This window comes from Crocodylus porosus, unplaced genomic scaffold (genome assembly GCF_001723895.1).
Source record: "Crocodylus porosus isolate Cpor-Errol unplaced genomic scaffold, CroPor_comp1, whole genome shotgun sequence".
Lineage (NCBI taxonomy): Eukaryota > Metazoa > Chordata > Crocodylia > Crocodylidae > Crocodylus > Crocodylus porosus.
Window position 1 is genome coordinate 2,554,665 of NW_017728937.1, and position 22,790 is coordinate 2,577,454.

At 39.1% G+C, this 22,790-nt stretch overlaps 1 protein-coding gene across 2 annotated transcripts in view; it reads left to right on the top strand.

Moving 5' to 3' along the window:
• Positions 1 to 22,790, top strand: part of CPT1A (carnitine palmitoyltransferase 1A) — a 66,855-nt gene that overhangs the window by 34,854 nt on the left and 9,211 nt on the right. The window contains exons 5-16 of one of the 2 annotated variants that reach the window (XM_019547253.1): positions 150 to 251; positions 1,194 to 1,331; positions 3,239 to 3,316; positions 4,209 to 4,316; positions 7,249 to 7,336; positions 11,324 to 11,519; positions 12,697 to 12,885; positions 13,695 to 13,800; positions 15,422 to 15,538; positions 16,818 to 16,982; positions 18,582 to 18,716; positions 22,498 to 22,650. In XM_019547253.1, coding sequence (XP_019402798.1) covers positions 150 to 251; positions 1,194 to 1,331; positions 3,239 to 3,316; positions 4,209 to 4,316; positions 7,249 to 7,336; positions 11,324 to 11,519; positions 12,697 to 12,885; positions 13,695 to 13,800; positions 15,422 to 15,538; positions 16,818 to 16,982; positions 18,582 to 18,716; positions 22,498 to 22,650 — 1,575 coding nt within the window. Of the gene's footprint in view, positions 1 to 149; positions 252 to 1,193; positions 1,332 to 3,238; positions 3,317 to 4,208; positions 4,317 to 7,248; positions 7,337 to 7,765; positions 7,851 to 11,323; positions 11,520 to 12,696; positions 12,886 to 13,694; positions 13,801 to 15,421; positions 15,539 to 16,817; positions 16,983 to 18,581; positions 18,717 to 22,497; positions 22,651 to 22,790 lie in introns of both variants that reach the window. The other variant, XM_019547254.1, reaches the window with a different exon arrangement.

Consider the following 22,790-nt stretch of genomic DNA (forward strand, 5'->3'; position numbering starts at 1 on the left):
TCTAAATCTGCTATTGATAATGCATTTTTAATAATATTTCTAACAGTGCTTTGAGATCTACATCTCAAATGTTAAACGGTATGTTTCTAGTTACATATATCCTTTAGATTCCCTTTTTGAAGCTGAAAGTTGTTTTTTCTTAATTTCAGTCCCTAGTAAAGCTTTTCTCAGGACGTAAACCAATGTTATACAGCTTCCAGACATCTCTGCCACGACTACCAGTCCCATCTATTAAAGACACTGTTACCAGGGTAAGTTGTTAGACATTTAACTCACTTTTTTCTAATTTCGGACAAAATACATGTTTCGCCCTGTCTTGTATAGTAAATGTACTTTGGTAAATGCCATTTAATAAGAGGCTAACGTATTTGCATCTGCATTTAAGATAAAGATTCTGTTAAAGCAGTAAAGCCAAAGGCAGTTCAAATGTTAGACTCATACTCCATCCTTTGGTTTTTAAAACTGGGCCTGTACTCTCCAATAATTGTATAATACCATATGTCTTTTCAGTAGATGCTGCAGAAGACAGAAATGCATTCAATTTACAAGAGTACTGTCAGTCCTAAATATCCTTTCCTATTTTTATCTGTCTATATTGTATACATTTGACATTATTTAAACATCGCATTTGTTATAAGAGATTTTGTTACAGGAATTCCTATAGGGAAGACACCAACTTACTGGCATTTCAGGTTTACTTGTATTCCTGCAGTTGTTGAATGCATCTGGTATTAGACAAAGAAACTGTTCTGGGTTTTGTTTTGGGGTTTTTTGCAGTGGGGGGAGGTAAGGCAACAAACATAATTCTAGGAATTTAAGTCAAATCCCTGCAGTTTACAGATCATACCTAAAATGGCCAATAAAGAGAATGTTTTACATTCCTAAAATGTCTTGCCTATAAGAGAGAGAGAGAGATTTTTCTAACAAGGCCTAGGCTGATAAATACATTTGCATGTGTAAATGGAGTGGATGGTTTAAGGAGAAAATATAGATAACAGAAAATGGGTTTATAGACTTTTTAAAGATGTTTTCTCAATGTTATTTTTAACTAAACACCTGCTTCTGCTGAAATTCTGTGAGATGCATTTAGAATGATCCCTTTTGTCCTCTTTAAGGTCTGTGTGAAGAAGTAACAATTAACTGTGGTGAAGTCTGCTACATGGTCACTGCATCTTTTCTTGTGTTAATTCTAGTATCTGGAATCAGTTCGGCCACTTACGAATGATGTAGAATTCAAAAGAATGGATGGTCTTGCCAAAGATTTTGCAGTTAATCTTGGACCAAGACTCCAGTGGTATTTGAAGCTGAAGTCCTGGTGGGCTACAAACTATGTAAGTAAATGAATAGATGTCTCTCATGAAAGCACATAATTTAAAACTCTCTACTGCTGCGTTTTTTTCCTCATTCTCTTGCATGCGCTTTCAATTTTCATTCTTTCTGAAGTTGAAAGGGTGACTACCAAAACTCCTTAAAAAAAAAAAAAAAAAAAGTGGTATGCATATTCTGAATGTGCTTTACACCCATTTGTTCTCACTGGGTGCATCTACAAGTGCAATTAATGTGACTGAATAAAATGTAGAGCAATATGCACTACAGTAAACTACTCCCAGGTGCAGCATCTACACATGTGCCCAGGACAGCAGCAAACTGAACTGGGGAGGATCAGTTTAAGCCAGGGTTGTTCCTGCCCTGCTCTGTCCCACTGTAGCAGCCAGAGGGAGCTCTAGGCTTCAGCCGCAGCTACCTGGGTGCCAGCCCTGGTCTGGCAGGGGACACGGGGATCAGCTCTGGGCTGTGGCTGGTGGCAGTGTCCCTTGGGGGCAGCCCCGGGCTAGCACAGGGTACCAGGGACAGGCCCAAGGCAGCGGATAGCTGTGTTCGGTAGCAGAGGAGCTGGCTGGGACATGAGCTTTCTGCAGCTGCCGAGCTATATGGCTAGGCAGCAAGCAGGAGCATGGTCCCCTGCTGGCTGTGCTGACCAGACACAATTTACACCCAGGTCAGAGTCTACAAGTGCATTGCTGTGCAGTAAATAATTTTGCAGCAGGCTATTTTACAAGTACTACTCTGCTGCAGAGTTAGTTAGTTTCCTGTGGCCTAAGAGGGCTGCACTTGTAGACCCGCAGTGTTTACTGTGGAGCTAGATGGTGTACTCTGCAGTAAATGTCTCATGTAGATGCACCTACAGTTACCCATTGTGTTGCTAAGGAAATTCAAATGACTTGCTGAGTGTGACGCAGCAAGTAACCGATACAACAATAAGTAGAACTTGAGGAAGTATGGTTCCTAACTTTGTTCCCATTGTTTTACACCAGTCTTTTTAACTGTTGGTTTAATGTTTAAATTTTTTAGTTCTCTGTTTGCTTTTGAACTTGTTTGTGAGTGCTTTGCTTAGCTTACTCAGGACACAGGGAGTAAAAAAGTGTGGTTTAGCTTCACTTTTTCCTCTTCCTCTCCTTGATCGTGCAAAATGGAAACTTGATGCAGCTGCCTCATTATTTGCAATTCTTACAGAAAGAACATGTAGCCAGAACAATGAAATGTAATCCCTTACTGACCCATTATATAAGGCTTGGCTTTATAACAGTGGTACTCAAGCTTTTGGCCATGTGGGGCAGATGAGTGGCATAGTGCTGGTCCTCAGGCCAGATCTGGCCCTGGGGCCTGGCACTATCCCTGCCCATCCTGTTGCATCCCTGAAGGCCTCTGGGTCCTAACAGTCCCTGTGCACTGGAATCAGGCACTCAATCCAGTTTATGGGACCTGTGGCTCCCCCCACTCTCCTGCTCCAATTTTCTGGACCTGTGGGGAGCTCCCTAGGCTAAATGACACAGTGTGACAGGTTGGATCTGGCCCATGGGCCAGGGGTTGAGCATTCCTGCTGTACACTATAGCCTGAAGAAGCTTGTGTAGTTCTTAAAGCTCAGATGTCAATAGAATGAAGAATATTCAGGAGATTTATTGCAATACATATTATAAGGATACTTTTTAAAATTACTGACTGAAAGAGGAAAGGACAGTATCTTATCTGAGTATTAAGACTGAACTTCTGGCTCTTTGTCACAGTTGCAGTAATAGTCCATCATACAGTACTCTTAAAAACAAACAAGTAAACAAAGCATACAGAGTGTAATGTTACTGAGGATTGTGGAGTCAGTACAGTAAGGGACTTGGCTTGACTGGAGAGTGGCACAGGTTAACGAGCTTCTATTAAATGTTGTTCTCTTCAATGCCATAGGTTAGTGATTGGTGGGAAGAGTACATCTACCTTAGAGGACGTGGGCCAATAATGGTTAATAGTAATTACTATGCAATGGTAAGTAAATCCTCTAAACACTTACATTTTGTAGAAATGCTGTAAAGAGGATTTTTTAAATTAATAAATATTGTTATCTTTCTGAACTTCATTGTCAGTGTTATTGTTATGATCTGCTTTTCTTTCTCAAAGTATATTCTGCATATCATGTCTTGCAACACAGCTGGTGTGCCTTAATATGCAATTTTCATAATAAATACACAGCACATTTTGTGTTTAACTCAAATTTATTAGATTGAATCTTACTTCCATTTTAAAAGTTCAAGAAGGATTACTGCTTCTCCATAGTGTTACTAATTTACTGTAAATAACATTGACTTTTGCCTTAAATCACTTGCAGCTGGCCTTTTTGGCAGGGATGCCACATGTTGCCCTGCCCTTTCCCAGCTGCCACTGATCCCTGCCCCCCAGAGGTGCACCTGATAGTGTACAGGTTGGCCACCCTTGTCTTAAATACTGTCTGTATTACTTGAACAATAAGCATAAACTTGTGAACATGTATGCATTGGTCATACAAATTTACAGATCTCTTATTAGACATAAGGCACTAGTTTCTCCATTACCTCTCTGATTACAGAATCAGACGGAGGTTTACTGCTTTTCTGCTTGTGCTATGAATACTGTTGACTAAATAGCAGCATTAGGTGATATTATTAAAGGGGAAGGTATTGCTACTATTATGTGACTTTTGAAAACATTTTGTTGAAAGTAGGATGGTAAGTGACTTGGCCAGTTTCCCTGCATATAAAACCCTTTTTCTATATACACTAAGGTAAGTTAAGTTAAAAGAGCATTGTCTTTCAGTTGATGAACAAATAATAAAAGCATTCTTTTCAATTTAGTTTTGCAGCTATATTACCTGTATTAACTTCCCTCCTTCTGTTTTCTTCAGGACTTCTTGTGTGTTGCTCCTACATCTATCCAGGCTGCTAGAGCTGGTAATGTTATTCATGCACTTCTGCTGTACAGAAAGCAACTGGACAGACAAGAAATCAAGCCAGTATGTAAATCTGATGAATGGTTTCTGACTTTCAAACTAATCACTTTTCAAAAAATAACAAAGAGGAATATTTCTTATGTGACATCTAAATTTGTGATGTAACTGTATTAAAAAATGTACTTTAGCTATCAGTTAACCTGTGAGGAGCCTTCAGCTTAAAAAAAAATATATTCTACCACGCAAATGAAAGGCAAAATTATCTTGCTAGAGCCATATCTGAGTTTAATTTGTCTGCCTACAGGCCAGAATAGTTGTATGCACATGTATATATTTTTTATCATTCCATCTATTAGATTCACCTAATGATTAATCATGCAATGGTATATTCAAGCTGTGAAGCTGTGAGAAATGTGCTTGCCTTTCTATGGCAAATTTTTAGAGGTTTATGCAATAGAATTTTAGTGGAGAAAAGGCACATGGTAATGAATATCATTTTAGAGGAGTGGATATGTCATATAGAAATAGTTTGCCTTGTATTTTAATTTTTGCGCTGCTCCTAAGAATACAAGGAATGGTATATGTTTACATGCAAAGGTCCACATTAACAATTAGTTAAGAAGTAAATGAAGCAAAAGAGAAGAATCTCTTTACTTGTTTTATCCATGTGAAAATTGAAATGGGAAAACAGAAGCATAAATCCCTCCTACAATTTGTGGTCTAAAATTACTGCACTTCAGTTAAAAATTGAGCATGATGCTATTTATTTCGTAAAAATTCAAACTTCACAAGCTAAATGTAAAAGAACTTGATAACTTTATTATGCATTCTCTAGTTGTGAGAAACTAATGAAAGACATCAGAGTAGCAGTTTTTTTATACCCAGGTAAACTTGGAATATTACAGTATCTTTTGGCCACACAATTTGCTTAGAGGTTAAGAGCACAGACAGGAGTGGTATTTTATGAGTGATTTGGCCCCTGAAAGCAACTCTGCAGCCATGTCATAACACACATGCATGGCTGCAGAGTGCATTTGAAATAGCCAATTGCACAAAAAAATAACCCTGGTTAAATCAGATATTACATTAAGGTGCTCAAAAGCAAAGTACCTTAGGGAACTTGTGCTCCCTCCAAGGTTAATTTTTTTTTGTTTGGGGGGGGGGTGGGTCTGGTCTGGTACTACCAGCCCAGCCCAGCCGTACCCCTCAGGCTAGGAGAGGGAGCTCGCAGCTGCTGAATGGCCAGCACTAAGGAGAAACAGGGAGGTGGGAATGGAGCCTCCTTGCCTTGCAATGTCCGGTCCCGTCCCGTTCCACCCCCTCCCCACTTGCCTCAGCTACCCCAGCTGGAGTACTGGAGGGAGCCAGGTCAGGCCCAGGAGGCAAGTGGGCTCCATTTTCCCCCTCCTTCCTTCCCCCCCACCCCTTGCCTTACGGACCATCCCACCAGGTACCCCCAATACCCCAGCTGGTGTACCTGGGGAAGAAAGGAGCCCCTTGCCTTGCTCTATAAGTATAGGTGAGGAGGGCCCACAAGTTAAGCAGGCTTCGTTTCCCCCTCCCCCCTCACTGACAGCCCTGGAGCTGGAGGGGGCAGGTCTGGGGAGAAGGGTGGTTCGGCTGCCTCCTTGAAGGCTGCTGGAGCACCCCTGCATGTTGGCCAGGGCTGGTGCAGGCTGGCTTCGGCACTCCCCTCCCTCCACGGGCAAACATCTTTTGGGTTGGGAGGGTTGGGCTCTAACTCGTGGTATTTTATGTAAAGTGCCACGAGTTAGAGCTGGGATCTAATGTCTGTCTGCATCTTATATGCCCAAGAAGGGAGAAAGGAGACAGGTCATTTTAAGCCCATTTAACCCAGAAAGTAATTTAAAACTTGACACACAGAAAAACCTCTGGAGTGTGCAATAGAAATGGGTGCTTCATGCAAATAACACATTGCGTGAGCAGAAACAATGAACAAAATCGGTGTCCAGGCAATAGTTCTTTCTTTAAGCAGATATGCCACTGAATTGATTTCTCCTGTCCAGTTTATGTAAATATTATCCAGCCAGCTACCACTATTCCAGGACATGTCCAGAAAATCATATCAAAGGTGCAGATTAAAACCCTGCATCTTGTTAGACCTAAACTTTGGGGAAATGCAGATCCTAATTTGGATCTTGTAGCTTCAGGCCATCTCTCTACAGCCTCTAAAAATGGAAAATAATGTTAAAAGACAACTCTTAAGCAGTTATTTAATATTTTTAAACTACCGGTACTATAGATTCTTATTTAGAAATATTAGGCCCCCATTCCTTTCTGATGCTCTTATTCTTCCTTTTTAAAAATACCGATTTCCAGTAAATGGTTGAGTCTCACAAGGATGGCTAAATTTTATATGGACGAGCGCACAGGTAATGCCATCCCAGTGTCTCTCTTACTGAGTATACCAAAAGCTTCCCCCTTCTCTGTCTCTTCAGTGTGTATAGTTTAGTCTCTACTCCATTCTATTGACAGAGAGCATTTTAATGATTAAATGCAGCTATAGAAGATGAAACATCTCTGGTTAGTGCGTATGTGGAAGATGTCTGTTCCAAAAGACAAATATAACAAGACTGCATATGTTCATTTATGCAGTAAGGGACAGGACAAAAGGAGAGGCAACCCAGGCAGTGGATGTCTGATGTTCTGCATCATGGGTTGGCAGCCAGAGAACTTTTGGTCTGTATATCCACAGCTTGAATTGATTAACAAATTTGATGCAGAAGCTGAGTCAGCTACCAAAAGTATCTGAACAGCCTACAGAATACTAGGGGTGCAACTGTGGAATCTTACATGTGTAGGTCAGTGGAAAACTAGGAAGAAGAAAGAAAGAAAAAAGGGGTTTGGGAATTGACATGTTCTGAATCCTCCATAATTGTCCTACAATTTCTCTCTAACCGGCATATGTGTTTTTTCTCTTAATTTGCTAATCTTATCTTTAAAAACACAATTGTAACACACATTTGCGGCGTAGATTCTTCTGATGGGATCCACTGTTCCACTCTGCTCAGCTCAGTGGGAGCGAATGTTTAATACCTCCCGTATCCCAGGAGAGGAAACAGGTAAGCATGGTCAGCCAAGAATAAGAAGCATCAAGGATTCCAAACAGTCTGTGGAACATTTCCTGAGAATGGCCTCCTAATAGATTCTTAGATTGCCAGCAATTTAGTTTTACCGAGCAAGGTGTGAAAGACGCTCTTATGTGAAATTGCCATTTCTTGGCCTTGCAGCTTCATAGATTCTTTTTTTGACTGACTTTAGAACTTGATTGATATGGTTTCGGCTTTTCCTTTTCTTTATTTAGAAGCTGACCATAAGACATTGAGTGCTGCTTTTTTACTTACGTTCTTTACTTTCCTCCATTCTTTTTCTTTCAGGTTCATTTGGGGTTTTTTCCTGTGTTTTTTGCCTCCATAAGATATATTTTCTCTGCCGTCTCAGTCATTTGAAATCCTTTTTTTGTTTGTTTGACTTTCCCTTTTTCCTTTCAGCTTATGATTCAAAATGCCATCCCAATGTGCTCTTCTCAATATGAACGTACATTCAACACTAGTCGTATACCAGGCATAGAGACAGGTACAGTTTTAGTCCTGTCAGCATTTTTGGCCCTTATTTGTATCCTCATTTTGTATGCATAATGTCAACCAGTTGAAGTCACTTATAGTAATAACACACTTTATCCAAGTTGTGTGATTTCTCTGTAACATACTCTAAGAGAATCATTTTGCTTTTCCTAACAAATATGGGCCCTTCAAAGTTCTTCAAAGTTATGAACCACTTCCAGTTTTGTCCAACTTATTACTACATATGAGGTGGTAACAACTGGTTTGAGCCACGATGGTGACCTACTCTTAAATTCTGTTCCTATTACTGCCACTTTTTTGTGTCGTTCTCTACCGTTGCTTTTAACTTTTCTGTTCCTAGTTTACTCATAGGGAAAATTATATTCACATACCTCTCAGAAATTTTGAGGCTTAAATAATTGATATTTGTAAAGTATTTGGGGATTTTCAGAGTAGAGCATACTAAGTAGGATCCTGAGAGATGCAATTAAAATACTTTTAAAAATCACAAGGAAGGGTTGCGAATGTAGACTTGGACTATAATACACATGATAGACTTGCACAGTAGTGAACTATAATAATAGCAAAAGGGATGGGCAAAACCTTTTGACCCTGTACAAGTCCATCCTGGACTGGTATTTGTGAGTTCCTGACATTGGGAAGACAGCATGACTTAATGTACAGAGCACCTGACTGGGGCCTGGGAGACCTTGGAACTCACTTTCACTCTATGCATCACTCACCCCATCTGTGAAACAGAGATGATAATTCAGATCTGCTTTGAAATGTATGAATGGAAAGTGTTCTATATGAGGTATTATAATAATATCACTGTATCTCAGAAACAACCCTTACAACTTTTATCCTTGTTGAATTCTTAGAGGAAGTGGATCAAGTTTACCTGACAATTGCAATTATATTCTTATTCCATAAAGTACCAGCTGATCAATCAAACATCTTCCACCAACAATTTAAATCTTTTTAGAAAGAGAGCCTCCTTGAGAACATACAATGATCTATGCTTTATGTGCATTTTGATATTTTTAATTTACTTGCATATCTTAACATTATGTCTTGTATTTCATTTTCTACTACCTAATCATACAGTCAACTCAGTGCTGAGCATATGTCACAACATTTATGGTGATAGGATTGTGATGCCAAAATACAAGGCAATGATTTCACTGATGGACAAAGCAGTGGCTTCTCATCCAGATAAATTTAAAAAAAGATGGATTAAGGAGCAGAAACATAAGATGATCAAAGGGCCTAACAAAATAGGGCAATTCTGAGACATGATAAATAATGCATTGCATTCAGAGGCTTAAGTCAATTCCAGCTATGCAGTTGATCAAATAAAAGCTATCACCCTCAAAAATCCTTTCTTCCCCCAATTCTGAGACCTAGCTTTGAAGATCAAGAGTATTAAAGTCATGAGAAATTTCGAATCAGCATCCTGGGAATTCAGGTATTCCTAGGACTATGAAAGTAGCACTGCTTCATGTTAATAGTTGTTAGATTGTCCCTAGTGAAGGTATGTAAATGAACAGTAGGAAAGGAATAGGAAGCCTTTACTTACAGGCTGTGCCAATGGCCCAGGCAGAAATTAAATGCGCATATGCGTGAGACCACTTTTTGATAGTCACTGGAGTGTATCTTGTCCCAACATAAAATAAGGAAAGAACCATACCCTGGCTATGCACCCACCTCTGTTGCTGTAGCCTGAAAAGTGGTCTGATGAGCACACAAGTGGTCTGGGAAGTAAGCTATACAATCCTTTTGCTCCATCATCACAGTTGTCTTGATAATAATTTGTCATTTTAGATCCACATAAATTCAACCCATCTTTCAGGCAATTGCACATGTAAGCTATCATTATTTTAAATAATTTAGATACTATAGGGAAAAATGGTTCATATACTTTCTTTGAATTGACCTCTGAAAAAATGTCATTAAATTATAATACTGTAATTGTAACAAATACCTTGGATTAAAGTCTGTATATCTGGACTTTATTACTGTTGTGCCCTAGTACTACTACTGCTTCAGGCTTGCTATCTTGCCAGCAAACTTTAAAAATATTTTATATGAAAATTTTGTCAGTTTAATCAACTCACATTTTATTTCTTAATCAACTCACAATTTATTTCTGATTAATTTCCTATATTCTGCTTGCTACTCTTAGTGTTTTCAGCATGTTCTTTTACTAATAAAAATTAATTTACTTCACTTTTCTATGGCTAATGCATGCAATGTGCTAGCTTTGTCTTCGTTTTTCAATGAAAACAGTTTTTCTGCATTCTGAAGAACTATAAGGTTTTTATTTTCATTACGTTTTTTTAATATATTAAGGCTTTTATAGATACAATTTTTGTTTTAAAGTATGTAGTTCTGCACTGACAGTGATACAAGTTTATTGAGTAATGTATCTTGACCACTAAATGGTTCTTACTTAAATTTTTTTCTCTAGCAGCTAAGTTTAATGTATGACAATGGTGATCTATATATATTGAAATGTATTTACTTGAATCTAACACAATATTTTTTCCCAATTAGCATGAGGGGTGGAGGGGAAGCCTCTTGTTTTAGATTCACAGATACAAAGCAGAGCTGGGGGGCAGGCAACTGCTGCCGCTCTGACTCTGGTCCAAATTTACACTCACTCACCATTGTTGCTCTGAGTGCAATTCCAGTTCATGCAATTGGAGCCCACAAGTTCTTGTTCTGATGCTAAAATGCATCTTAGAATTAACACGTTCAGATTTTTAATAGGCTATTTTCTGTAGCAATATTTTTTTTCTGAGTTCTCTATGTTATTAACTTCACATTCTGTTTGATTTAACATCTTGAAAATAAGTAGATTTAGACAAACTGGTATTTATATGATGACATGTTAATATTGTTTAAAGGAGGACTGTCCAGCTGGCAGACCCACGGGCTGTATGCAGCCCGTGAAGGGTTAGCACGAGTCCCACGGATTTCTGGCCAGCCACCACTACCCCCCCAGAGTTGCTCCTCCTGTGGCAGCTAGGTTCTTAAGACTCCCCCATTCCTCTGGTTTCTCCTCCCTGCCCCTACTCCTGGGAGTGGAACAACACAATGGGGAGGGGAGGAGGGCTTGCTATAATGCCTGAGCTGCACATATGGCTGGAGAGTAGGGTGCCTGTGCTGCACACATGCCAGTGCAGGAGTTGGACTTCTCATGCTGCACACAAAGGAAGGAACTTGGCTGCCTGTCTGCAAGTGTTGGAGGGAGGGTGGGTGAGAGGGAGCTGCCAGTACTGTATACATGGTGAGGCGAGGGAGGACCCCTGGGTGCCCGTGCCTTTTTGTGGCCCCTGGGACTATAGCCCACATATCATGCAGCCCTTAGCGGCCCAGGAGTTGGATGGACAGCCCTGGTTTAGACTTAAGCATTCAGTTAACCTTTGCTTATATCCTAATGCTACATGACCAAAGATTTTTCATGCTTATTTACAATTCTAGACACTCTCCAGCATGTGAAGGATAGCAAACACATTGTTGTGTATCATAAAGGACGTTACTTTAAAGTCTGGGTGTACCATGATGGCAGACTGTTGAAACCTCGAGAAATTGAGCAGCAGATGCAAAGAATTCTAGATGACAGTTCAAAGCCGCTTCCTGGAGAAGAGAAATTAGCAGCTCTTACTGCAGGAGATAGGTATTAATTTTAAAAAGTTAATTCTAACTTTGGAAGGCAGTTTTATATACAAGTAGCAGCATATTTTGAACTTTTAATCCTTACTGATTTTAATCCATAATCTTAATGTTACATATTGTTATAACATGAAATCACTGTTTGAGTCTTTCCTGTTGGAGATGGATGTTACTTCATAGCTCCTTTCTTCAGTGTGAAGTTGAGGAGTCTACTTGCTTTTATTTATGCAGATCATAATGAAAACAGTAATTGGAAGCACACTAAGCATATACAGTTACTTGTGCACATTTATGTGAAACTGCTTTAGGGTCTTCAACCAAATTTTAAGGCTAAGACATTTGTTTGGATTCTGCCTTGTTATACTAATGTAACTCCAAAATACCACTATGACTTCAGTAGTGTTGCTCCTGATTTATGCTTATGTAATGTAGAAAGCAGAATTTTATCTAATTTTTCCATTAAGGAGTGCTTTTGAAATAATGTAATGAAAGTTTGATTGTACAAGTTAGTAGAAATTACAATACATAAACTTTCTTTTGTCAACGTATAGTCCTTTTTACAGTACTTGTATATGGATTTGTTCCTATTAAAATCTAACTTAAAAAATGCAGCATTCTGCGTACCCAAAGACTGATTTACAGTTGTTGGACTCAAACTTGAAGTATTCAAATATTTGTTTCAACTCTCAGAGAAATTCTCAGATATAATCATTCCATTAGTCTATTTTTGCACTGATTATATGCATCTCCAAATTCTTATGTTGGTGCCCATCACCAGAATATGTGAGTAGATATGCATTGGTTCCATAATGTATTTCCATTTGGTAAAAATTCTATTCTCTGGCTTGCAGCAATACATTTGCACTTTTAGGCTGTAAATTGGGGAGGTATCTCCAATATACAACATATATAATATACCTGTGTAATAACTGTGTACTATTTCAGTTGGTTTCTGAGGCTCATAATTCTGTAAAGTTTTACAAAAATCTGATGCAAAAGTATCTGTAGTGGCATCACATACTTTCTCTAATAGAAAAAATGCATGAGACACAGAAGGAAAGCCAAAGGAAGTTCAAATTTCTTAAAAATGTAGATTGCCTTTCAGAACACACTAGCATCTTAATATTTCTAGAAAACTAAGCAGCTTGCATAATATAACTAAACTTTACTTCCTGCTGCAGAATACCATGGGCTAAAGCTCGTCAGGCCTATTTTGGACGGGGAAAGAACAAGCATTCCTTGGATGCAGTTGAAAAAGCAGCTTTCTTTGTAACTTTGGATGAAAGTGAGCAAGGATACAGGGAAGAGGATCCAGTGACATCAATGGACACATATGCAAAGTCACTGCTGCATGGCAAATGTTATGACCGGTACAGTATTGACTAAATGAGAGAAAGACTATAGCTGAGTTGTACTTTACCAAAGAAAATTTGCTTCATGTATAAAATGATACAATGTATTGCTTTTGTGTACTTTAGTGGTCTTTGGTGAGCTGGCACACAACTCCATTTTTGCAATATTTAGTGTGGGATAACATGTGCATTCTAATGAAACAAGTCACTTTTCATGTTTCATTAGTGTCGTATGTGTGTGGGTATCTGGCACCTTCTCATTCAGAGCTATTTGTGGCTCAGTTGTTGAAATTTTTGTGTTTCAGTAAAATAGTCAAAGTATTCATGTCCTTTGTAATATTTACCTCCCTTTCACTCTTCAAATAGATTTCCTTTTAGCAAAAAAAAAAATCCTATTTGAAAATGTACACATTTTCAACCTCTGCATTTTTTAATTTAAAGTAAGGTATCTATGTGCTCCCTATTAATTGTGATTTACCTTTATTTGCCAAATAGGAACAGTAATGCATAGCAAATATGAAACATTGCCAGAATTGCTTCATAGGGACTCGCAGAAAGCTTAAATTGTTCAACTCCATTCCATTAGGTTGAGTTGCACCCGTATAAACAATTGGGACATTTGGCCTTGTAAATTTATAGCCTGGGGTTTTCTGCAGCCTGTTTCTAACTCTTCCCTACCCCTCTGTCCAATTAAGTATCTGAAAGTTTGTGCAATGATGTGTCTGAAAAGTTTGTCAGTTTTACCTGAGTCACAGGCTTTTCTGGATGTTTTGGGTTTTTGGTTTTCTTTTTAATAAATGCATTTCTCAATTCCCCTTTCTTCTTAGATGGTTTGACAAAACATTCACGTTGGTTGTGTTCAAAAATGGCAAAATGGGCCTGAATACAGAGCACTCTTGGGCAGATGCTCCTATTATTGGGCACCTGTGGGAGGTGAGTGTTTTTTGTAACTTCCAGTGATCTTGCTGAAGGAATTATATCTGCATGGTCACTTCTGTTCTGTGATCTATATAGTTAAAGAGTATTCAAAGATAGAAATTGCTATGTCTGAAATTGGTATGAGTTCATAGTAGTAATTTCACGCGAGAAGCACTGAAGCTTTCTTGGGAAATTGATAAGCAGGGATCTGGGTTTTCTGTTCACCATGGAAAAATGCGGTAAAATCCAGATTTTCTCCTTTATAAGGAGAAAAGCCCAGGTTTTAAAAGCAGCCCCCTCCAGGTAAGTTTGGTGGAGGGGTGGGGATTGATGGCCCCCATAGTGAGGGAAAGAGGGAGTTGGGCAGGGCTGGGGCTGGGGCTGCTGCCCAGCCCAGGTGGTGTGTAGGGCTTGAGGCCAGAATGTGCAACTGCAGAGTCCAGGTGGGGAATGGGATGAGGCTATGAGCTATACCTCCTGCTGCTGCCGGGCGGGCAAGGGACACCTTGCCATAGTGGTGTGGGGCTTGCAGTGGTGGCATCAAGCTTCCCTGCTCCACCACAGCAGCCGCTGCTTTCCACAGGTGGCAGCTGGGGCTCAGGCACTGCTGTGGGGGAGCAGAGGGCTGGCTGTGGGCCTGGGTCCCTGGCCCCATAGTGCTAGAAGCTGGGAGCCGCCTCTGGCAGGGCTGCATGGGGTGGGGGCTGTGGGTAGGGAGTGAGGGGCACCGGCAGGGCCTAGAGGTCTGTGGGTGGGGAGTGAGGGGTGCTGGCAGGGCCAGGGGCATGTGGGTTGGGAGCGTGAGGGGCAATGGCATGGGCAGGGCACCAGCATATCAGGGCTGTTCAGCACCACAAAGCAGTGGAGGAGGGACTGCCACAGTTGGACCTGTGTCCTAGTGAGGGAAGGGGGCAGGAGGAGCTCTGGTTTTCTGTTACAAAAAACCCAAAATCAAATGTCAATATTAATAGGCATTTATAATTTATTTTATTATAGTGATTGAGGCACTGGTAGGCTTCTAAATTGCTTTAAAATTGTAAATATATCCACCAAACACTGTGTTCAACTGATACATACATATATACATACATACATACATACAGTGATGTTTCATTTTAATCAAACCCCCCAAAATCTGAGTTTTTTCAATCAGAGAATTTGTGATGCCCTCCCCCTCCCCCGTACCTCTAAACAAGTCAAGTAAGAGATGTTACTGATAACAGGATAACCTAAGAAAAAAGTTATGAGCCTATATTGATGCTTTCTTTAAATTGTTTGTTATATATACTTTCAGTGAATGGAAGGAAGCAGATTTATATGGATGATTTTTTTATTTTCTTTAAATGCCACTCCATTGCATGTGTGCACACACCTTTCCCGTATTAGGGCTCTTAAGTCCTTAAGTATATGTGTGTATCTTATGGCAACAGTTCTCACAAACGAAGAACCAGGTGGTAACTGGAATTCCAAAAATATTTTAGGACAGAATCCCAAAGATAAAATTTTGCCATTTTAATCTAATAATTAATACTTCAGCATACTGGAAATGGATTAGCCTAAAATCAAAATGTGAAATGCATTTGAACTCCATGACTGTATGACATTCCTGTAGTTACATATATTTTGTTCTTTCCAGACTACTATGGCAGATGACTACCTCCTACTGCGTTATTCAGAGGATGGACATTGCAGAGGAGACACGCATCAAAATATTCCTTTTCCTACCAGGCTACAGTGGGAAATCCCTGAAGAAGTGAGTACAGACCAAACACCTGGGAAGAAACTTCTTTTCTTGAGGATTCATTTTACTTCTCTATCAGTGGTTGCCTTACAGAGAAGATACCTTAATTGCTGCAGCTGCACTCATTCCCCTGCCAGATTTCTGGCCCCATGGGCTGGATGGCATGACTCTGTGTTCCAAACCCAACCCACAGAATCATCCATGAAGCTGGAAATTTGGTGACTGAGTGAGCAGTGACAGCATTAATTAATTTGGCTTCCCGTGCCGCAGAAATTAACACTGCAGTCACTTAGCCTGCAGGAACTCAAAATGTTGTGAGGGGATGAATCCAGAGTATGATGCCATGTTATCTGGGTTGCAGGGCTACCTGGAGGGCTAGAAATCTGGCAGTAAAATGAGCAGTAGTTTCTGCAGCTCTAGGAGCTATGGCAGTTATGCCACTGCTGCCAGATATCTGGCCTCGTGGGCCTGGTGATGACACAGCCCCAGGCTCTGTGTCCCATCTCTGGGGCCAGATTATTTTGATGCCATGGGTTTTAAAGTACAATTTGTAATGCAGTTGTACTCTTGTCTTATTATTCGCTAATTCAGAAAACAGTGTTTGAAAGTATGAGTCTAGTGGCAGTGACAACTAGAATAGAGCATGGTTTCCTTCTTTTCTGTCCTATCCATTACATGGGGCATGGAGAAGCAGTATTGGGTGCCACCTCAGCATTGCATATCCCCAGTACCCTTGTTATGGGATAAAACTTGCCAATTTGAGTAGCTGTGAAAGGGTTAACACTAGACTGTGTCTCCTTTCTTATTTGCAGGGAGAGAGAAGCTGGCAGCCATCTTGTAGCATAGTGTCTTCATGAAAAAGCCAGCTGTAGGCCATAACTGGATTTTTTTTTTTTTCTATGCTGTCTTCCAGAATAAAGTGCATGTCTTAAGGGGCATGCAGTTTTCAAGAAAATACAGTTAGCACATGCAGCAGATTTGAAACTACAGATAGACTACAATTTTTGTATAACTATATTCAACTCAAATGATATGAAAAATGTTTCCAAATATGAAAATCAAAACAGTTTTGCTGTATTTCAAAATTACATTGACTTTCTTTCATTTTAAGATCATAGGGGCTTAAGTGGCTTTTTGGACAGATTGATTACACTTTGTTTGTTCAGATAAGCACATTCAGAAAGAAAGCATTCATAACTATGCTTATGTGTTCATGTGCAGTAGTGGAGATGTGTTATTGATGTATAATTGTGTTGTTTTCTAATCATGTTTAAAAACATGTTGTTGTTAGTGCCAAGAAGTGATTGAGAAGTCTCTGAGTACTGCAAGTGCTCTTGCAGAGGATGTGGATTTTCATTCTTTTCCCTTTGACACTTTTGGAAAAGGTTTAATCAAAAAAGTCAAAATAAGCCCTGATGCCTTTGTACAACTTTCCCTACAACTGGCTCACTATCGGGTAAGAACCAACAGGATCTAGCTTCTGACAGAACTGCATAAAAATATGTATAATAAGACTGCACTTGTGATTTACAAATGTCTTAAATAGGTAGGCACTGATCCAGCTTATGCTTAGAGAAAACAGAGACACTCCCATTGACTTCAGTGGGAGATAAAGCAGGCTCTAACTGTTACTTGCTGGGAATTCATGGTTCCAAAGATCAGTTTTCTGGCACAAACATAAGGCTCCTTTAGTTTAATTAGTGACGTATCTAGAGATAACTTGTACTCAGAGGAACAAGATTTGATTATTTACATCAATATTTCCGATCACGATTGTACAGTTCATTTTTTAAGGTTATTTTTTTAATTGAGTAAGTTTGGGTACTCCAACAATATTCATAGAAAGATACTTAGACTATTTTAGCTCTTTGTTTTGTCCTGCCCATAGTATACGTTTTTAGAGTGGGACAGTTTCCTATTATTTCTCTTGTTTGCTGCTGCTTTTTTAAGATACTTGTCCTGCTCCATTTTAATTATGCTGCTTGCCATCTGCATATTTGTCGATGGTTCCCCCCAAATCACTCAGAAATATAAAACAATATCAGACCCAGGACACACCTCTTGGGAACTGTACTTGATACCTCCGCCCAAATAGATATTGAGACATTAATGATTACATTTTGAGCACAATTATCATTCTAACTGCTTATGTATCCATCGTATGGTAGTTTCACCTAAACTATATTTCCTTACCTTACTAATGAGATGTTGTGGAATTGAAAAGCCTTGCTTCAAGTAAATGTATATCACATCCACTGTTCTGCCCCTATCCACAAAGCCAATCACCTTGTCACTGAAGGAAGTCGGGGTTGGTTAGTGGTGACTTGCTCTTAATTTAAATGTCTATTATCTAGATGCTTAGAAATTCATTCCTTGACAACCTACCCTACTCCAAAATCTTTCTGGGTATCAGACTCTCAGTGACCTGTCCATAATTACCTGTGGATCCACCTCCTTCCTGTTTTTAAAGATCACTATATTTGTCCTTTCCCAGTTACCCAAGACCTGGCCTAACCTCACGTCACCTCAGTGAGTTTTCAAAGATAATGGCCGATAGCTTTAGGAACTGGTTTTTTTGCATATCCTGTCCTGACTTGTATTTAATTTATATAATCAGTGGTAGTTAAGAGGTGGTGGGTAACCATTTGGTAATTTTTAAAAGCTGTGTAAGGGAAGTAAAATGTATTCAAGTAGTATCTGGGAGCTTTTCTATTGACCTACTTCATGGGCTTCAGATCATGCCTAAACTGTTTTAAACAAACTATGAGAGGACTGTGAAAGGAAAAATTGTGTGGTGGTAGGAATCCTTGTTAGGTTTTTTTGTTGAATGCTTTTGAGATGACATCAAAAGCTTTGGAAACTTGAGGAAATAACATAATACCCTAAAGGTTGAAAAAGTACTAAATGTTTTACTATGGTTAGCTAAATTGAGGAATGACTATTCTTAACTCTGTTCTCCATTATCACGTTAATGTGTTGTTTTATAACTGACGGTAAAACCTAAGTAGGCCTCTTAATCTTTTGGGTTTTGGGGTGTTTTTTTTGCCATTTCAAGGACATGGGAAAATTCTGCTTAACTTATGAAGCTTCTATGACACGCCTGTTCAGAGAGGGCAGGACAGAGACAGTTCGCTCGTGTACTACTGAATCATGCAATTTTGTTCGAGCCATGGAAGATCCAGCTGAAAGTGTAAGTTTGTTGCAACAATCCATTATGAACTCATCAGTTCTGTGAGACACACATCTGGTAATAAAGTATGCCTTCCTGTGGCAGCACACTTGATGCTTATGTGTGCACATTTGCATGCGTTTATTAGACTCGCTCAACCCAGAAATGCTTTTAGCCATAAGAATAAAGTACAGAATAGGTTTTAGGCAGACAAGGTTTTTTAGGTAAATGTGACATCTTTTATTAAAACTGAGAATAGGTTTTATACATTTAAGTATTACTGTATCTTTCTTTCCGTCATGAGAAATACAGTTTAGCATAATGATAGTGGTCATTACAACAGAATTGTAGTGTATGAGAGAACTTCAGTAAGTAAAAGCCAAAGTGATTTTTTTTTCTTAATGTAGTATTTTCACTAGCATAAATTTTGCACCATTTTTATGCAGGAATGTTCTCCTGTTAGAAAAATGGAGCATATAAATATTATTGTGAGGTACTGTTCCACTATGTGTTTTTTCTTTAAGATGCTTGCATGTATCAGAGTAAATAGTTCAGCATGACTGACGAATGTCATGAACGCTTGCAAGGGTACACAAACATTTCTGGTGGACATCCCATGGTGAAGTCAATAAAATGGACATAGACTATTAAACCACTGTGCATTTCTTCTGGCTTGTACCATGAATTACACAGCTGCTGTTCATCTCCATTAAGGGGTAATATTAAAAGCAGTGGTCCTGGGTATGAACTGCTGCTGGTTCTTTAAAAAGAACTGTTTGTAGAGCTTCCTTTTCTCTAAATACATCAGTATTTTATGGCCTAGCTTTGTCCTGGGTCTTATTTACCAAGAATTTCTCATTTAGTATCAAATGCCATGTTAATCCTCTTACTCTGTTGTACTGTAACAGCTATCCTGCAAAATAAGGAATTGGAGTTTAGCTAACAATTTTATCAACTGTAGCTAGTTGCAGCTATTTATTCACTGCCTCCTAAGGAACATGAAGCAGGACAATAAAGCCATAAAGATTCAGAGTTATTCATATACCTTAGAAGTACAAAGTATGTGGTCTAAAACATTCCTTGCCACTCAGCATTTGTGCTACATTAATAATTACAACCTCAGTATGAAAATGAGTAAGAGAATTATGAGCTAGATAGTGTTGTGTGAGCAAAATGGTGGCACTTGTTTTTAGGGAGGGGTTTTAGTTTTAATTTAAACAGCCCTTTCATATGTAAGTGTAAGAGAGATCCTAAATATTTAAAAAAAGACATGTACAAGAATAACATTTTCTCTATTGTGATTAACTGAGTAAACAAAGCAAATTATTCTACCATTCCAGAGTCAGTAAGATAAAGTTTTATTAAACAGCAGTGGAGTGCCTTCAGAGTTTTGTGAATATACTGTATTGAGAAGACAGAAAACATGTGTTGTTGTTTTTTTAACTACAAATTGTCCATTTCCTGACACATTCTAAAATTCTGAAAAGTCAAACTGAAGACACCTTATTTTCAGACTGAATTATTTAAATATAGGTTAATTAAAATTATCACTTCTGATTTTACTCCTGGAAATTAGACATTATCTAAATCAGTCTCCTTTGTGGCACTGCGTTTATGGATTAATCCAGTTTTCTTCCTGTTTAATAATGGCTTTTGATGTTATAATGCTCCCTGGTTTTAAACAAAATGTATAGTTGAAATGTCAATCTTGTCTGAATTCGTGAAGAACGATAGAAACTGCCCTCTGGCCTCTAAAGGTTCTTAGATGGACAGTGCCATGTTAGTGTCCTATTTTGCAAGATGACTAGTCCCTGTATTCTGATAGGAAAATACAGGCTTAGTTTTTCCTTCTTCAGATGTACTGAAAAAAACAGTCACTATTGACTTCAATTGGAGTTGGAATGCTTGGCCATTTTGAATATCTGGCCCTGTAATTGTTATTATGCATGTATTATGAAAAGTACTTTTCACTATGTGAAGTTTTAGAATGCTCTGCTGAAGTCATGGTTGTGTCCCAACACATGAACACTTCTTGAGCATTCAAGTTTGAAAATTTGGAACAGGGTTCAATTCAGAAAATCCTGAGAAAATGCTTCATCTGTTTGGCCCTCTCTTTTCAAGGTAAAGATTCCGGCCAAAGCAGTTTCTTACTGTAGAACAGATGACTTGACCCTCTTGATTTTAAAGTTTTTTTTCCAAGCCCAAGTTGGACTTCTCTGTAGGCATTTCTGCTCATATGATCATTGAGAATAATGGCTTTTTTTCATGTTTTGTTTCTTCTGTTCCTACCTCTGACTTAGTCTTCCTTGTTCCTCAATTTTCATTACTTTCCTCTTTCCCTGTTCCTCCAACTCTATTCCCTTAGGGCACTTCCTAGCCATCTTCCCTTTCCCCCTAAAGATTTGTACTCTTAGATGTCAACAGTAGTTCAAATGACTAATGCTATAGGTCACTTTTTTGCCAAACAAAATGCTGTTTAGCAGGCTCCATATAGATGATATACTATGGTGTGTTGTGAGAGAGATTAAGAAGTGACAGGTTATTATACTTCCAAAGTGCCATTCTGTGGTATGAAATAATCTGTGCCAGAAAATATTTGGCTGTCTAGAAAATGAGTGTTGACATGTACTAACAAATATCTATTGATATTTATATTAATATTAGACCACCTATCAATCTGTCTTCCTGAAATGGCTGTTAAGTTTCCAGCTTTTTCAACAGTTAGATGATATTGGCTTTTTGTAGCTGTCTAAGCAAAACAGGACAGATAAGTTCAAAAAGTTAATCCTTCAGGAAGCTACATGTTTATGAGACCCAATACAGAAGCCAATTTCTTCCTCCTAGAATCAAAAGTGGGGTCAGTTTCCTTTCTCAAAGCATCAAATCTATTTTCAGCTGCTGAAAATATCTATCTCTAGATCAGGGGTGGCCAAGGTGCAACCCACAGGCCCATCCTGCCCCCAGAGCTGTCATCCAGCCTGTATGACTCTGTATTGGTCCAGCAATTTAGTGATGTGGCAGTTAATTAATGCTGCCACCACTTGTCCTCCTGCCAAATTTCAGGACCCATGGGCAGCCCTGCAGGCTGGATCCAAAACACAAAGCCACTACCTGGCTTGAAGAACTGGAAATTTGGGGTGGAAGGGAGTGTTGGCTGCCACAGCTCTAGGACCTGCAGCAATAAATACTGCCACCTTCAATTTGGCCTTGTGGGGCCAAATGGTGCAACTCTGGATCCTACAGACTGACCCATGGAGCCAGGTGGATTGAACACCTTTGCTCTAAATGGATCTTAAATGCTGGGGACTGCAAGTGGGGAAGAAATGGTGAGAGAACCCTGATCATACCCAGTTGATTCCCACTTCCAGCATCCAACACTCCACCATTGTGTGACACGGGTGCCACAGTAAATGGCAGTTCTTACATTCTTAAACAGCTCTGAGGGTCATACTGCCATTACGAATGTGGCTGTTTATAATCATTTTGTCTTTAACAGGTTCTGTGAGTTATCACATACTTTAGAACTAAATTTATCTTCATTATAATTGATTTACTGCAGGAAACTCTTGACATAAATGTTGAATCCTGAAAATTAATCAAGTTAATTTGAAAAGTTTGAGCAGCCAGTTCTGCCACTTCACTTACTCCTATGCTGCTGTCAGATTCTCCTCATACTTGATCTCTGCTTGCTTTGTGTTTCACTTGACTTAATGCTGCAATGTGAGAGCCATCGCTATAATTTGGGGGTTTTTTCAGTTCAGGTTACTAGCACTGTATTTTCCTTTAATTCTTTTTTTTTTAGACTGAGAACAAGTGTAAGCTACTTAGGATTGCTGCTGCTAAACATCAGCATTTGTATCGCTTTGCCATGACGGGTGCTGGTGTTGATCGCCATCTCTTCTGCCTTTACATTGTGTCCAAATATCTTGGTGTTGATTCTCCTTTCCTTAAGGAAGTAAGTAACTTTTAGTCATAATTATCAACTAAGCAAAAGATCAGTTATCAGTAATCAAGTTTTTCTGGTATAAGCTGTGTATGTTGTTTAGAATTCTGTAATTGTCCTAAGGAAAAAGGTGAAGCTTTGTACTGGATTGT